We start from the raw sequence: 18,343 nt of genomic DNA on the forward strand, positions 1-18,343 counted from the left end.
GCATGCTTCGAAAATTGCTTGATCTTTGCCAGACGTTAAGGTCATTAACATTAGGCAACAACGGAGCCATTCCAGCAAATGATACCGAGGCCATAGTTCGCCAGCTGCGTCGTCTAGCGGACGAGATTGAAGAAACGGGGGCTGTGGCCGATAGAACAGTTCAGGATGTCCGCCTTGCTCACCTGCAGCGAACTGCACCCTCGCATAGCGTTCAGCCATTGATCGTCCGAGCGGCTCATGAGACGAACAGATCAACTGTGAGCCCTTCTCTGCCGTCCTTTATCTCCCAAGATCAATCAGACAATCTTGGCCTTGAAAGTCCTAGCGAGGCCGAATTTTCAGTGAGAACGGCCGACCCTCTGCTATTTGATACTGCGACCACTTTGGACGTAGGCCAAAGCACTCCGAGCCGATCTCCTCAGCAAGTGGAATTAGTTTCCAATGCAAGCCGCCAGCCTCCTCGTCAATTACAAAGAGTAAATCAGTTGTTATATTTTTGGCAAACACTAAAAGACATCTTTCCTGTAAACAGGTTTTGTGACTTTTTTTAGCTGGACGTAATACGTACCAAACTGAATAGGACAGTTCGTCGGAGGATCAATGTTAGAATTGTTGAGACAGGAGAACGGCTGAACGATCCTCACCCGAATTTACACGACCTGACCGCTATTCAGATAGCCCAGGCGTTTCAGACCATAAACTTCAGAGGAAATGTCGGAGCTTTCCGGAATACAAAGAAGATCGGTGTACTGGTCGAAGCGCTTAGGGCCAAGTGTTCGACAACTACAGTGTTTCGGGAGCTCACACAAGTTCACCTTACAGGTTTTGCTGGCTGGCGGCGGATACAGCAGATGAGCCGGACGCTCAGAGTTCTACTGGAGTATCCACTACTTTTGACAATTGAGTATGAGTGGACTCCAGGGACAATCTGGGACAATATTCCGCTCATTGAGCTGGTCTGCCAAGAAAACTCGCAATTCTGGCAGATGAACGAGCTTCCAGATAGTTTATAACTGTTTAGAGCCGCCTATGGCGGAGGAAGAGCCACTGTGCTCAACTATATACACAGCATTTTAGAAACGGTTTAACATTGTAATTTATTTATGCCTCGAGAAGAGGAAGGAGAGCCATGAGCTCATATTTTGTAACATGTGATATGTAATTGTCTTTTCATAATATAAAAGCCTCGTAAGGAGGAAGAAGAGCCAATGTGCTCTATTTTTTTCTAATAAATGTTTTTCAAATTTCTGAATAATTTTTAGACCGATTTCAACAAGTAATCTCTGCACCATCGGTTCGCGAATAGTAATTTATTTTTCAGAGTTGTTATGATAAACATTTTAATCATCGGAGCGTCCAACATTAACCCCAATTTCGAAATTTGTAAATGCCCAGTTTTTTGCCAAAATTCTTACCATATCCACTGCCAATCACAAGGAGTTAATCTTAAAATTTCCAGTGCTCCGGGGGCACGATTCAACCACCCAATAAAAAATCCATCTAACTTAATTGCGGAAGCTTTGTCCCCTAATTTTTATCCTGATTTCATTATAATCTATTCTGATATTGCCCTTAATTCGTTTGAGCAACATAATAATTACGAAGGATGCAGTGTGACTTTTTGTAAGAATGAATTGTTAAGATTAACTTATATTTACAAGACCGTTAAATTTTTAGTTCACCTCAGTCAACCCCGTTCGACGACTCCAAACAATTTTAATTGGGATTTTAATTGGCAAATTTACCACAAGGCCAAATTCATACCGAACCTCCATCAAAAATTCATTAAAAACTCCCTATCCCAAAATAAACCCTCAAAACAATTCCATAATGTATTATTTCTCCATCTTACCCCCGAGGCAGTTGCCAAAAATTTACAAAACCTTATCAACACTGCAGTCAGGATTTAATTGGTAAGTTGCATTCATTAATAGAGCACAGTCATCTAGTTGTTTATTCAGTCATTTCCATATAAGGTTTGGAATATGTACTCTGATTCTTATTCATGGGAATATGGGCGCCGATTCGTGCTTGACTCTGATTGGCTGACGAGTCAGTGCCTATCGGCGCCCATATTTCTTCTCTTTTCACATAGATGAAACTAAGGAGGCGTTTTCGGACGCCCTGAGAACAATGAATAGCTGTGGAATCGGAACTATCTTCAAAATTGTACAGCCTACAGCCCTGGACTATGGGTTTTTTTGTTTGGAATTTTGCTAACGTTCATCAACCACGGTCTATTTAAATGCCACTTAAGATCCAGAACAAGCTGATGTCAAAGCTGATTTTAATCGATTCTCAGCACGAGTAAAATCAATGCTCAGCAAATACAGTGAAAACTTGCGCTTCACAATCCGTGGACATAAAAACGAATAAAGATCATATGAGAAACCGGTGATATGAGAATTCAAAAAAAATTGAACACAGAAATTAACAAAAAACAATTTTTAAAAGCAATTTTATGTATAATATTTCTAGTGGATCATCGTATATTGATTTTATAGGCCCATTGCAACTGTGTTAATAAACTAAGTCTTTTGAAACCAAGTTTAAGTTTAAGTGTCTAAGGTTTGAGCGAGGTAGCATGAAGTTTATAAATTTTTGCACGCCACCATTTTCACTCAGAATGGCTTGTCCGAATGACATCATGGCGTAGATACTAAATCTGATCACGAATGTTCTTCTGATTTTCGTGCTTTAGGGAATGTCGATCAGATATTGCAGTAACCAAAATGAGTCCCCTTGGTAACACAAACAAAATGATCACTCGCCGCTACGAGAAGCTTACAAGGTCCGACTGATCACTATAATTTTTGCCAGTATGATCTCTTGCCGCATCAGGAGAATCAAATATTTGCAATCTTTTTCTCCCTATCAGTACTTCAAAAGAATTTTAATAAATAGTCCATTCTGAACTGTCTTAAATTACAAATTACTATCGAAGAAAACGGTTTACTTCTGCCTAAAAGAAAGCTTTAAAACAACTATTATCAACAGTTTAACCTATAAAACAATTATAATCCTAAAACTTGATAACCGATTTTGTTGTCAATTGTCGAAAATTACTGGAAATCAATTGTCATGATCTGTCCAGTATTCAGTGGGATTACTGTCTATTGTCCAGTTCTAGTGGGTTCACTCCTCCAAATTTTACCTTTTCTCAAGTCGTTCTAGGAGACACTTAATTTTGCGTTCATTTATTTAGTTAGAAAAGACTAGACACCATTTCCGCATACAACACTGTTATTTTTACTTTTTGTAGTGAAAAGTTAAAAGGAAAAAATTGCATATATTGGAGCAATTTTTTGAGTATTTTGTTAGGTAAATTTTAAAATATAAGAGTTGAAGGTAAGTGGTTGCAACTTCTTCCTTCTTCGTATAGTATTGTTTTTTTCTGAGAGTTTACACTTTTCCGGCAACTTTTAAAAACATAAGTAAACAATACAATAAAAAAGAGTAATTTCTTGCGCAATGTGAAAAGTTAAAATAATGTCCCAGTTTGCTTAACGTTTAATTTTTGGGAATAATTTTTAGTTTTTTTTTTCGTTGTAAGCTGACCAGGTTTCCGTTTTACAGACGATTTCTCTACAAGTTTTTGCTCTAGCACAAACATTTTTCAAATGATTGATATTCAGCTTGTGCTTTTTTATGTCTTTCAGCCGTAATAAAGTTAGGCAGGATATATGCATCTCAGTATTCGTTTTATTGTCTGAACCAAATCATTGTATGTATCCCAATGGTGCTTCAAAACGCAGAAAAAGTGATCAATTAATGCTATAGATTAAAAATGGGTTCTAATCTTTTGGTGCGTTGGAACCTGGACCAATGCCGACGCGAGTGTGAAAAACACTTCAAATTCATTACCTTTGATTAGTTGTGTAATCCTCAGACAAAGCTCCCCAAGTTGTGTATGATCGGAGTGGTTTACTTGCACAGCACCATGCCAAACCCAAGTACTCCACCTGGCAGCCGAGAAAACGGAACCAGCCCAGAGGAGACACTTAATTTTGTGTTCATTTATTTAGTTAGAAAAGGCTAGACACCAATACCGCATACGACGTTGTTATTTTAAGTTTTTGTAGTGAAACGTTAATAGGAAAAAATTGCATTTTATAGGAGCATTTTATAGAGTATTTTGTTAGGTAAATTTTAAAATATAAGAAGTGAAGGAAGTTTGTTGCAATTTGTTCGTATCAGTATTGTTTTTTTCTGAGAGTTTACATTTTTCCGGCAACTTTTCATAACATACTTAAACCATATAATAAAAAAGTCATCTCTTGCGCAACTATAAAAGTTAAAAAAATGTCCCAGTTTGCTAAACGTTTAATTTTTGGGGCTATTTTTTAGTTTTTTTTCCTTGTAAGCTGACCAGGTTTCCCTTTTACAGACAATTTCTCTATGAGTTTTTGCTTAAGCACGCACATTTTTCAAATGATTGAAAACCAGACTGTGCTTCTTTATGTATTTCAGCCGTAATAAAGTTAGGCATGATATATGTATCTCAGTATTCGTTTTATTGTCTGAACCAAATCATTGTATGTATCTTAATTGGTGCAACATAACAAAGAAAAAGTGATTAATTAATGTTTAGATCAAAAATGAGTTCCAATCTTTTGGCGCGTTGGAGCCTGGACGAATACCGACGAGAGTGTGAAAAACACTTCAAATTCATTACCTTTGATTAATTGTGTAATCCTCAGACAAAGCTCCCCAAGTTGTGTATGATCGGAGTGGTTTACTTGCACAGCACCATGCCAAACCCAAGTACTCCACCTGGCAGCCGAGAAAACGGAACCAGCCCAGATGGTTATTGGTAATTTCAATAGGTTTTAGGCTTTTGTGAATAACCGCGTCGCCTTACGTTCTGCTTGCTTTCTCAGAGAAAGAATCTGACTCTCGCAATCTACTCAAATTTCATGCAAACCTTCATCCCGTTAATTTTGCTCAAAGTGTGGTTGTGAGGACTCGTGAATTGCTCATCCCTTTGAAACGTGTAGGGTCGATTGCTGATCGTCTTCCCCCGACAAACGTCAGCCACGATTCATTTGTGCATTTTGATTTTGTATCCACCTCGCTTGAAATGCTATCTGTTACGTTTGTGGACAATCTGCGCTCTTGGACTCTACGCGACGGGCAAGATTCTAAAGAATCTTGTGCTTGCACAGTCGCACCCTCCAGAAAACACTGGGCCATCAACATACCCCCATACGAACCATCAGGACCTGAGGTTTCAACCAGGAGGAGCACTCGGATTTTCAGCTTAACTGGTCGCATCGATAAATGCATTCAGCCAGCCCCTTAATGTTTCCCATCCGTCCTTCATTGATTGTCCCACTGTTCTGTCAAATATGCATGCCATATTGGAAGATGAGTCTAATTCGTTTATTTCAGTTACACAAGAGTCAATGTACGATCAAGTTTCGCGGCTTCATTTACAAAACATTCCGTCATCTCTTCAAGAAGGAAATTGTCCGCATTGGGTACCAGAGATACTCTTCAGAAGTCAGCAACCCCTGGATCGACGTCGGAAAAAAATGTTCTTCTTGACACGTAGATGATGGGCGTGCGAAGTAGACAAAGCGCAATTATTGACAATCGGTTAGCTAAGAACGACATAGTCCTCGGGCCAACCGGTTCAGGAAAAAATTATTTATGCCGTGTAGCTCTGGCTTACGCCCTTTTTAACGAAATGAAATGTTTTGTAACAAGTTTGGCAGCTCGTAGATCTAACCAACTTGGAGGAGAGCATCTGTACCGACTATTCAATATAGCCTGTAAAAAGACATCTGCAAGCACTATGGCGGAAGAGGCACTCGTAAAACTGTGCAATGATCTTAAACGTAAAAGTTTTTTAGAGCGCCTGGAGCTGTTGGTGATCGGTGAGGTTAGTGTTCTGAACGAGGAAATATAGTGCACAATGGGTTTAGCTCTTCAGAAGCTTAAGGGAAATTTTGAACCGTTTGGGGGAGTCTATGTACTTGCAAAGGGCGATTGTTGCAAACTCCCGACAGTTTCCGGAACCAGCATTCTCGCCGCATCGGTCCTTCTATTCGGAATGCACTTCCATTTTCTCGAGCATCTGGTGAGAATGCAGGATGAAGAGGGGAAGCGTCTGCTGAAACTCATGGCTCAGAGACCCAAACCTCCTGAGGACGTTGAACAAATTGTTGAACTGTTTAGCGAAAACTCTCAGTTTGTTTCATCGTGGGAAGAAATTGCCGATAGGGCTGCGATGAAAGTATTCGGGAAAGCAGCCGAAAGAGAGGCCATATCGCGACATTTTGCTCATGTTGGCACAGGACTCAGTCATTTTTGTTTGTTCAGCAGACGAGATCAGCACCGCAGGATCAAAGGAGTTGTTGCGAATGCAAAGTAAGCGTATATATATATATATAAACTAAGCAGCGTATGTTTGTAAGCGTGTAAGCGTATATATTTGAATTGAATAGCAAGCACTCAAGGCGGCATAGCGCAGACGGTAACGCACTGGTCTCCGAATCGAAAGGTCGCTGGTTCGAGCCCCCGACTACGACCAAATTGGCAAAGCAAAATCAGTATTCTAATACATGTACCTTGAGCAACGGACTGTTAGAGAGCGGTTTTGGGCCGAACCAGCCCGATTTAGACTAAGATGACTTAGATATAAAATTATTAGAGTATCAAAACGCTTTGAATGGTTCAATTTTAAGGCCAATGCAAGGCCAAATTACGTCATACATGAGCTGAATCGACCGATATTGGCTAGCAAAAGGCTAACAGGTAGTGTCTAGCCTTTTTGCCGCCAGTGTTACTTTGAATAACTTTTGTTAACGTTGTGAAGTGAACCTCTTATATGTCGTATGTTATGTACACAAGCTATAGTTGGCAAAAAAAGCCGTTTCTTGAATCTTATTCGATTCGTAATTGTTGAATAAAGATTTCCCGTCTTCCGTTTTGTTACATTCGAGTTTATTGTCGGATACAAGGCTCGAATATTTGGTCCACCACGTGAGAAAAAACCAGGACGAGGATTTTTCGTTCTTACATCGACTTCTATTGGTCAGGGGCCGGCTCAACGTTGGTGATAGTGTTCTGTGGAGCACTACTAGTGGTTCAGTGTCCCGTAGAGTGACTTTGGCAGTCAGAGGCCGGGTCAACATTGGTGATAGTGTTCTGTGGAGCACTGCTAGTGGTTCAGTGTCCCGTTGAGTGACTTTGGCAGTCAGAGGCCGGGTCAACATTGGTGATAGTGGTCCGTGGAGCACTGCTAGTGGTTCAGTTTTGCGTAGTGTGACTTTGGCAGTCAGAGGCCGGGTCAACGTTGGTGATAGTGTTCCGTGGAGCACTGCTAGTGGTTCAGTGTCCCGTAGAGTGACTTTGGCAGTCAGAGGCCGGGTCAACATTGGTGATAGTGTTCTGTGGAGCACTGCTAGTGGTTCAGTGTCCCGTTGAGTGACTTTGGCAGTCAGAGGCCGGGTCAACGTTGGTGATAGTGGTCCGTGGAGCACTGCTAGTGGTTCAGTGTTGCGTAGTGTGACTTTGGCAGTCAGAGGCCGGGTCAACGTTGGTGATAGTGTTCCGTGGAGCACTGTTAGTGGTTCAGTGTCCCGTAGAGCGACTTTGGCAGTCAGAGGCCGGGTCAACATTGGTGATAGTGTTCTGTGGAGCACTGCTAGTGGTTCAGTGTCCCGTTGAGTGACTTTGGCAGTCAGAGGCCGGGTCAACGTTGGTGATAGTGGTCCGTGGAGCATTGCTAGTGGGTCAGTGTCCTGTGGAGTGACTTTGACAGTCAGAGGCGTGGTCGGGTAACTTCATAGTGACGTGAGGAGCATAGAGTTCCAAAACTGTAAGCTCAACTGTTGGGACTACTTTAGTAGTTGATCAGACGTTGTCAGACTCTTAAACTTGGTGCTAATATTTTACACTGGCGGCACATACTTAGCCTAGATATACTTTTGAATCCATAGCACTAAGCCGAAAACCTTCGGGTGCTCAGTTAGCCGAATAACGTTGAGTGCTCAATTAGCCGAATAACTTCGGGTGCTCAGTTAGCCGAATAACTTTGGGTGCTCAATTAGCCGAATAACTTTGGGTGCTCAATTAGCCGAATAACTTTGAGTACTCAATTAGCCGAATATCTTCGGGTGCTCAATTAGCCGCATAACTTTGGGTGCTCAATTAGCCGAATAACTTTGGGTGCTCAATTAGCCGAATAACTTTGGGTGCTCAATTAGCCGAATAACTTCGGGTGCTCAATTAGCCGAATAACTTCGGTTGCTCAGTTAGCCGAATAACTTTGTGTGTTCAATTAGCCGAAAATTTTTTGGGTGTTCACTTAGCCGAAAATTTTTTGGGTGTTCACTTAGCCGAAAAATTTTTGGGTGTTCAATTAGCCGAAAATTTTTTTGGGTGTTCAATTAGCCGAAAAATTTTTGGGTGTTCACTTAGCCGAAAAATTTTCGGGTGTTCAATTAGCCGAAAATTTTTTGGGTGTTCACTTAGCCGAAAAATTTTTGGGTGTTCAATTAGCCGAAAAATTTTTGGGTGTTCAATTAGCCGAAAAATTTTTGGGTGTTCACTTAGCCGAAAAATTTTTTGGGTGTTCAATTAGCCGAAAATTTTTTGGGTGTTCACTTAGCCGAAAAATTTTGTATTCAATTAGCCGAAAAATTGGGTGTTCATTTAGCCGAAAAAATTTGGGTGTTCAGTTAGCCGAAAATTTTTGGGTGTTCAATTAGCCTAAAATTTCTTGGGTGTTCAATTAGCCGAAAATTTTTGTATTCAATTAGCCGAAAAATTGGGTGTTCATTTAGCCGAAAACTTTTAGCAGTTCACTTAGCCGAATTCAATGCTTTTTATAGTAGGTGCTAGTTCATTGAGCCGCACAATAAACAAACTACGGGACCCTCAGTATACACGACACCTTAATACATCTATAGCTGAGCCCGGACTCAGTTTTAAGGCCGTTAAACAGAGAAAGACCGTACAATTTAAGCTCAAATACGAGTACCCACAGGCAAGTGAAGTAATAATTTGGCACGACGCTATAAACAATAGCTTAACACCCCATCATAACAATAACCATAGCCCACTATCTGCGTCTGAACTCATTCAAGAACTTTACGCAATCGAAAATAAGATAAAAGCTATTGTTTACTGTCCACGACAGGGCGCCCCAGATATCTTCGAGGACCTGAAGCAAACAAGTTTCGTCGTGGTTCACGTCACAAAAGACCTCCTATCAAAGCGCAAAGCCAAGGATCCTTCGATTCTGAACGACTATTTGCAACTTCATCCGCCCTTCTGCTGTGAAATAAAATCACTCTCTATTGTGAGATTTCATAGCGCCAACCTAAATTGTCTGATAAAAAAGACCAGACCAAAAAGACTTAACCAGCGCCGTCGAAAAGCTCGAGCAAACAGGGCTGCCGCTCTCGAAGGGAACTCTGCTGACGAGCCGTGGCTAGCTTAAGTGCAAGGCTATAGCTTGTTTGCAGTTTTTTCCTCGTCAGTGGCTGATCTGTTCTTTTGAGCCTTTAAGAAACCAAATTCTAGTCCGTATCCCAATTCCTCATAGTGTATTTGATTTACGAAATTATTGCTGGTAACGATTCCCCTTTCTTATTCTTTTGCTGGTAAGAGTCATCTGAAATTCTGAATATTGTATTAAGTGTGCCTAATTCATTGAAACAAATATCTAACCTTTAATACCGTTGTTTTCAAGATGGAAGCTCAGGCCATCAAGTTGTCTGAAGCTAGATCTAAAGTTGAAATAAGTGTAAATGACTTGTACAAAAGAATCGACGAAGCAATAAATAGTAAAACACGAAAAACAAAAGTCGAGACATTAGTTAACAAAGCAAAGGAACTCTTGTCAACAGCAATTGACAAAAACGATCAACTGGTTCAGTTAGCCTCACGACATCCAAATAAAATAAAACTTACCGAGGAGCTTGAACTTTGGCTCAAAGAAGCAAGCGAAACTCATGACAATTATGTAGCAAAAGCACGACAATACATTGAGCTCAGTGATGAGACAATTGGTGAATCAACATTCCGCCGAAAAACATCAAGCTGTGGATCGAAAACTGTCTCAATCTCGTCTAGCCAGAGGAGAAGAGAACACGAAATAGCAAGACTTCAACGAGAAGAGATTGAGAGAGAGAATGAGAACATAATCAAACTCGCTCAACAAAAGCATCAATTAGAGCTAGACACAATTAGCGAAGAGAACAGGAAAAGATTGTTTGACGCAAAAGTCAAGGAGATTCGGGCAATGGAGTCATCCGATGAGAGCCTTGATGGTGATCTCGGGGAGCAAACAATTTTAAAAAATGATAAAAATTCTGAGCGTGTAATAGAATGGGTTGACAGTTCAGTGGCAAACAATATTTTGTCTACAACTCTTCGTTCAAACCGCGCAGAAAACGAAATTCAAGAAAATGGTTTCCTCCAAGCTTCGAACTCATTACCACCACATGAAACGGATAATCTCCTAACAGGCCCTTCGATGCTGCAAAATTCGGTGAACGCTCCAAACGCTGCACCAGGTCCGTTATTGCAGCAAAGCAATCATTCACCACCAAAGGACGGTAACCCGCGTGAAAACGTCGTCCGTACTCCCAAAGGAGTATCATATTTTTTGTCTTTTGGAAAGGAAGACAGACAGACCAGTCCGCAGGCAAGTAATAACGTCGCTAACCAGACCGCTGATACGGGAGCATCAGCGCCTCAACCCTCACAGTTGCCAGAACCCTCGAGCTGGGCACCAGTCCCCAGCGCAGTTTCATAATTGAATCAACCAGATCATCATTTAGCAAACATAAACAACCCCACATTGACAAACTTGCCATCTATTACTTCAGAACGTACGATCATCAGAACGTACAATACCCTGTCCAAAACATGCAACGTAGTTTTTATCCCATGGCTAGCCACCTCCTGCCAAACATGACTTTGTGGCATGTACCTCATCCGGCAACCGTAACTTCCTCACATCCTCAACAAGTTCAACAACAAGTTTTGCAAACAAATTTGAATAAACCTGTTGTATCCTATTCAAGTGGAGGTACAACCTACTACAACCAAAACCCGTTTTCCGCTGCAACCTTTATCGGTCAACACAACCCCTCATCGTCATTACCGGTGCAGCACGGTTTGTATTTAAACCCAATGCTGCCCTACGCAACCATGCCAGCCAATACTACTGGTACCTTCCATTCGTATCATCCATCAACATCTGTTGCTCCCGCACACGATAGTTCCTTCAATGTTAAGGATCTAGCGGACGCAATAACCTCCAGTCAACTGAATCCATTACCAAAATGGACGCTTGCGCAATATAATGGGGACCCACTTCTTTGGCATGAGTGGATACGGCAGTTCAAAATTGCCATAGACTCTCAAAACCTCTCTGATGCAGCAAAATTAACTTATTTGAAAACTCTTCTAACCGGAAGAGCTAAAAAATCCATTGAGCAGTTTGCGTATAGTGGTGCATTGTATAACGATGCCATGAAAGTTCTGGAACGGAAATTCGGCCAACCCCATGCCGTAGTTGGCGCTCACCTTGATAAACTTAACAATTACCCGCCCTTAAAAATGCACAATTCGGAAAATGTAATTGCTTTCGCATCAGTAATTTCAATTTTAGTTGGAGTTTTACAGTCATTGTCATATGACGCCGATTTGCGTAGCTCATCTTTACTGAATCAAGTGGTACAAAAGCTCCCGCCCAATCTTAAGGAATCCTGGTGTTCACATATAGTGAAAAGGCAGTGGCTCAGGCCTACCTTGTTAGAATTCAACGATTGGTTACAAGAAAAAGCTGACACACATGACCGCATGAAAGCAGTCAAATTTAAGACTAAGACAGACGAACCACCAGTTGTAAATAAAACAAAAACAACGTCAAAGGCTTTCGCGTCAAACTCAAAAGTTGCCGACGCAAAACAGAAGAACCCGTCAACAAGAAACGGGAACGATCTTGGTTGCCCGCACTGCAAGGCAAATCACCCAATTTGGAAATGCCCGAAATTCAAAAGTGAAAACCCAACTCAGAGAGCGAAAATTGTAGCCGAACATAGACTATGCTTCTCCTGTCTCAATGGTTCCCATCAATTTAGAAATTGTCCCAACCCACGAAAGTGCAAACAACCTGGTTGCACTAGTACACATAATATTCTGTTACACGGTTCCGAACGCATCTTCACTAAGAACAATGCAAAGAAACCAAGTGAAACGAAAAGCGTCACGGATCCACCGCAGTCAACATCTCTAGTTACACTCAATTCGGGAAACATCTGTACTCCCAATCAAGATGGAAACTCGTCATCTTTCCCTGCTGTGTCCGACGTTAAAGGTCTTTTACAGGTTAAGGAAGTACAACTCAAAGGCCCCACAGCTAAGGAAACAAAAGTGCTGGCTTTATGTGATCCTGCCTGCAGTCACTCGTGGATTGCGGCAAGTGCTGCGGCAAGACTCAATCTGAAAGGTTCACCTCTTAAACTGACTGTTTGCGGAATAAATGCAAAACAAGTCATTGATACACTTATTACAGACGTGACAGTTAAACCATTAGGTGATAACACCTGTGAAAGTTTCGACGTAAGTCCATACATAAGAGACACGCTAAATGTTGGTTCTGATATTATCAATGTACCTCAACTACAGGAAACATATCCGTATTTAAGTGTGCTAGATCCCGTTCAGTACAGTTACTCAAATGTCGAAATGATTCTAGGCCAAGACGTTTACCATGCAATCCGACCTATCGAATATTTTGAAAGCGATTCAAAATGTGCGCCCGTTGCCGTCCGTCTTCCAATTGGTTGGGTTCTAAGTGGACATCTGCCTGCCACTTCTAGTTTCATATCCTCCTGTTTTAAAATTGTTACTGAACCGGAAACAGATCTAGCCGAACAACTGAAGTCCTGGTATGACATGGAGTCATACGGAGCTGTAAAAGAGGTTGACCCCAGGTCTTCTTCAGACCGTAGAGCAGTTGAAATACTAGAAAAGACAACTTTTAATGACGGAAAACGGTATCAAGTTGGTATGCTGTGGTCAAAAGACGACCTTCATTTACCGAATAACTACTACTCAGCACTCGTTCAACTGAAGTCCCTTGAAAAAAGACTTTTCAGGGACCAAGACCTCCGAGTGAAGTACGAAACGAGCATTAAGGACGACGTAGACAAAGGCTATGTGATTCAAGTGCTTAACTCTAAAGATCCCAGTGAACGGTCTAGACGCGAATGGTACTTGCCTCATCACCCCGTCGTTAATCCCAATAAGCCAAACAAGATGAGAAGGGTGTTAAATGGTGCGGCAAAATTTCATGGAACATCATTAAATAAATCATTGTTGACAGGTCCTGATTTACTTCAGCGTTTGATTCATACTCTTATCCGCTTCCGCCAGTATCAGTACGCAGTCTCTGCTGATATAGAAGGCATGTTCCTCCAGGTTGGAGTGCTTCCTCAGGATCAACCGTGCCTTAGATTTTTGTGGCGGGAGGATCCATCAACTGATGTGATGGTATATCAGTACACCAGGCATATCTTTGGTGCGAAAGACTCGCCCACATGCGCGAATTATGCCCTCCAACGAACAGCCAAGGACAATAGCCGTCAGTACCCAGATGCATCGCAAGCTGTGTTGGAAAAGTTTTATATGGACGACTACCTCGACTCCTTAGACGAACCAGAGAAAGCACTGAAGAGAGCCAAGGAACTCGTAGAACTACTTATGTTGGGAGGATTTAAATTAACAAAGTTTGTAAGCAGCGTTCCACACCTGCTCGATGAACTCGACAACAGCTTCAAAACCAATGACCAAGAAGAGCCAAAAGTTATTGGAAGTTCTGAGGAAGAAGCCTCATCACACGTATTGGGTCTGAAATGGGACCACAAAAAAGACACACTAGTTGTCAGCCGTGGAACAAAGTACGTGGACAACAAAAACGTAACTCAACGCCTAGTACTTAGTTTAGTTTCAAAAGTCTTTGACCCAATTGGGTTAGTAGCCCCCTTCACAGTTACCGCCCGACTGTTGCTGAAAGATATATGGAGGTTGAGTGGTCAAGACTGGGACAAGGTGCTGCCCGATGACATGATTGATAGGTTCAGTGCATGGAGTTCAGATTTACCCAAATTAGGAAACCTAACAGTCGCTAGGAGTTTTTTCTCTGGCGAGTTCGACTCAACCGAGCTTCATGTTTTCGGGGATAGTTCCCAGGAAGTCTTCAGCGCTGTTGCCTTCCTGAGATCAAAAGTAAGGTCAGGACCCACTACGCATACCGAAATTGCCTTTATTTTAGGAAAAGCAAGAGTTGCACCCATGAAATGTTTGACCGTACCCAAACTCGAACTTCAAGCAGCCCTCCTAGCAACGCGCCTAAAGGTAGACATATATAAAGCTTTAACAATTCCTCTTAGTAAAACGTTCATGTGGACAGATAGCACGACTGTGCTTCAGTGGCTGAGATCCTTCGATAAACAGCCCATCTTTGTTGCCAATAGGGTTTCGGAAATATTGGAGTCCACAACAGTCGACCAATGGCTTCATGTACCATCGACAGACAATCCCGCGGACGCTGGTACAAGGGGAATGTCAGCCGACGGCCTGTGTGCCAGTAGCTGGTTGAAAGGTCCAATTTTCCTGTTTACGTCAGATTTTCTTTTCCAGCCAAATAACGAGATATTAGGCAATCTGAAGAAACCGTTAACCAGTCCCTTGGGCGATCCGGTTCAAAAACAAGAAAGCAGTCTTGCGAGCAACGTTTCCTACGAAGAAAAACTGTTCGATTACAAAAAATTTAGCTCCTACTTTAAACTAGTTAGGATAACCGCTTATCTCCTCCGCATCCTCCCGAAGCACGCCCATTTCCGGTCATCAGATGCTTCAATTCTTAGGCCCGATGAACTCCAGGTTGCTGAAGCAAAACTTCAGTACCTCGTTCAATCTGAATCATTCTCGTTCAATCTGAATCATTCCCTTCAACAACTTCTGGATGAAAAGCACCTTATCAGAAAAAGCCCAATCTCACCGTATACCCCTTTCATTGGTCCCAATGCTCTGATCAGATCTAGTGGCCGCATCAAACTATTAGTTGAAGCTGACTATGACATCAAACACCCCATCATACTTGATAGCCGTCACCCCGCTGTAAGGCTCTTTCTGAAAAAAGAGCATTTAGTTAACCACCACGAGGGCATTGACTTTTTGCGAGCTTGCATACAACGACGCTACGCAGTCCTGAAACTGCGTTCCGCATTACGGTCTATCAAATTTAACTGCGTATTATGCCGTAAGCGTAGCAAAAAGTCCGTTCAGCCAATGATGGCCGACTTACCGGCCGAACGTCTTTCCTATGGTTCCCCTCCCTTCTTCAATACGGGAATGGATTATTTCGGCCCATTTTATGTATCAGTGAAACGCTCAAGTGAAAAGCGTTGGGGCTTCCTTTTCACGTGCCTCACAACACGCGCCTTGCATATTGAGGTTGTGCCATCGATGGACATGAATTCCTGCGTTATGGGAATTGAAAGGTTCATTGCTCGGAGAGGAAAACCCCGCGTCCTTTGGTCGGATAATGGAACCAACTTTATTGCTACCGAGAAGGAACTATCATTGTGTATACAGAGTTGGAATCGAAAATTCATTGCGAGTCAAATGTCTGAAAGGGGAATCTTGTGGCACTTCAATCCACCATCTGCCCCACATCATGGTGGCTCGTGGGAACGAATGGTGAGGAGTGTTAAACGCACTTTCTATGCAGTTCTTGGCAACCGACGTCTTACTGACGAAGTCTTACAAACGACATTCTGTTTAGTTGAATCAACTTTAAATAACAGGCCACTTACCCCTGTAAGCTCTGACCCTACGGAACTTGATGCCATAACACCTAATCACTTCGTTCTCGGAAACAGGTCAAGCACTGTGCCTTCGCTTTTGTCAGAAGAGGACTTCGACCACCGCAAGAGATACGTGCGAGCTCAGTGCTACGCGGACTCAATTTGGAAAAGGTGGCTAGCTGAATATGTCCCAAACCTGAATCGTCGCAGTAAATGGTCCACACCGGCAAACACAGAGCTTAAATCTGGGGATCTTGTATGGGTGGCCGACGAATTGAGCCCCCGTGGACACTTCCCCATGGGTCGCATTGAAAACCTCCGTTATGGCAGCGATGGCATTGCCCGTTCGGCTGAGATAAGGACAAATGCTGGTAAGTATATCCGACCGGTTGTAAAACTAATACCTGTTTTAGAAACAACACTTTCGGGGCCGGAGGATGTTGCGAATGCAAAGTAAGCGTATATATATATAAACTAAGCAGCGTATGTTTGTAAGCGTGTAAGCGTATATATTTGAATTGAATAGCAAGCAATCAAGGCGGCATAGCGCAGACGGTAACGCACTGGTCTCCGAATCGAAAGGTCGCTGGTTCGAGCCCCCGACTACGACCAAATTGGCAAAGCAAAATCAGTATTCTAATACATGTACCTTGAGCAACGGACTGTTAGAGAGCGGTTTTGGGCCGAACCAGCCCGATTTAGACTAAGATGACTTAGATATAAAATTATTAGAGTATCAAAACGCTTTGAATGGTTCAATTTTAAGGCCAATGCAAGGCCAAATTACGTCATACATGAGCTGAATCGACCGATATTGGCTAGCAAAAGGCTAACAGGTAGTGTCTAGCCTTTTTGCCGCCAGTGTTACTTTGAATAACTTTTGTTAACGTTGTGAAGTGAACCTCTTATATGTCGTATGTTATGTACACAAGCTATAGTTGGCAAAAAAAAGCCGTTTCTTGAATCTTATTCGATTCGTAATTGTTGAATAAAGATTTCCCGTCTTCCGTTTTGTTACATTCGAGTTTATTGTCGGATACAAGGCTCGAATAGGAGTGGAGAACCTGCAAAGAAAGGTAATCAATTTCCTCAACAGCAATGCCGGGAACCTGAAAAACTCATGATTCAACCGAGAGCCATAGTTAGACTTCCTCGAAATTTTTCAGGGGTCTCGCAAGGATCAATCGCAACTGTTGATTATGGCAACAGTTCTGAACGAAGTATTAGCCTATTTCGCGCACGGACGCCGGAAGAGGTCACAGAAAATGCAATTGAAAAGGAAGATTTTCTGAGCTTGACAAAACGAACGCTGTCGTGTACTTGGAGTTACACAATGAACTTCAAAGGAAGCAGCGAGAGGAAGCAGTTCCCCATTTGCAATTATGTTGCGTACAACTGCCACAGATTGATGGGTTACAGATTTCCAAAAATGGCAACTTCGATTTTAGAAAAAGAAAGCAAGTATTCTTTGTGACTGCCATCGCAGATATTTGTTATTGGTAGCCGAGTCAGGACCTTGAGTGCACCAATTTTCCTTGGCAATAAATTGCAAACTCTGGCTGCTATGCGTTCTGTACTTTCTAAGCGTAATCTTAAAGAGGATATACCACTTTTTCGAAGCTGTCAGATACGGATCAGTTAATGCCAAACCTACCGAAGTACCCCTCTCCTCATACTTACTGTCAATGTTTTTATGTGCCAATAACAGGAAAGGTTTCTCAGAAAGATTTGACATATCGCAGCCTCTACATTGATGAAACTTTTTAAATTTCGTTTTTTAAATATTAAATTTAAAAGAAGTTTTTTAAATTTCGTTCTGGTTTAAAAATATTTCGTATTTTCCATAACCAACCCTGAGTATCTTTCGGCGATTTGTTCGACTTGTTTCTTACTAACGAAGGAAACCTTTTTCTTGCGATCTTAACTATGTTTATTGAGTTCTTTTCCAAGTTATCCCCTTTCAAGCGCAAATTTCTTGTCAGTTAATTTTAACTGAATTTTTAAATCACTCTTTAAATCAGTTGAGTCTTTTTATGTTTAAGAAAGTAGGTTTAAAAATAATATTGCCAAATTTTTTCACGCCACTCTCAATATCAGCTCAATTTTTTGACCAAATATCTGAATAAGGCGTAATATTTTTGTCGTAATAAGGCGTAACAATAAGACGTAATTTTCAAGCATTTATTTTTGTTGGTTCCTCTAAGGTTAAATCTAGTACCATTGAAAGTGAAGTATTTGCTGCCTAATTTTCACATGGTTGCTCATGGTTAAGCAACTGTTATCACTTATGACTGCATTAATTCAAGATTTACGTGTTCAAAGTTAATTTTTAATATCACAGATAAGCAAAAACGAACGTGCGTTGACTTATTCGCATCTATTTTTGTTCATCTCATTTGCTGATGAAGTGAAATCTTTGTCAAGAGTCTTCAAACTAAAGAGTGGTTTCTTACCCTTTTGTTCGTAGTAGAGGTAGCTTTTTGTCAATGCAATTGATATACATTTTT

General features: G+C 41.7%; 2 protein-coding genes across 2 annotated transcripts in view; one reads left to right on the forward strand and one right to left on the reverse strand.

Moving 5' to 3' along the window:
• The window catches only part of LOC142347905 (uncharacterized), a 522,468-nt gene that overhangs the window by 64,700 nt on the left and 439,425 nt on the right, over nucleotides 1–18,343 (reverse strand). The window lies entirely within an intron of this gene.
• LOC142347906 (uncharacterized) lies at nucleotides 10,930–16,293 on the forward strand. The gene has a single exon (XM_075399068.1). It carries the CDS (start codon nucleotides 10,930–10,932, stop codon nucleotides 16,291–16,293), a length of 5,364 nt encoding a protein of 1,787 aa, XP_075255183.1.

Source organism: Convolutriloba macropyga, chromosome 10, assembly GCF_964194025.1.
Source record: "Convolutriloba macropyga chromosome 10, txConMacr16.3, whole genome shotgun sequence".
Lineage (NCBI taxonomy): Eukaryota > Metazoa > Xenacoelomorpha > Acoela > Convolutidae > Convolutriloba > Convolutriloba macropyga.

Coding starts and splice junctions, on each gene's coding strand:
- LOC142347906 (XM_075399068.1), top strand. CDS start 10,930: ATGACTTTGTGGCATGTACCTCATCCGGCAACCGTAACTTCCTCACAT.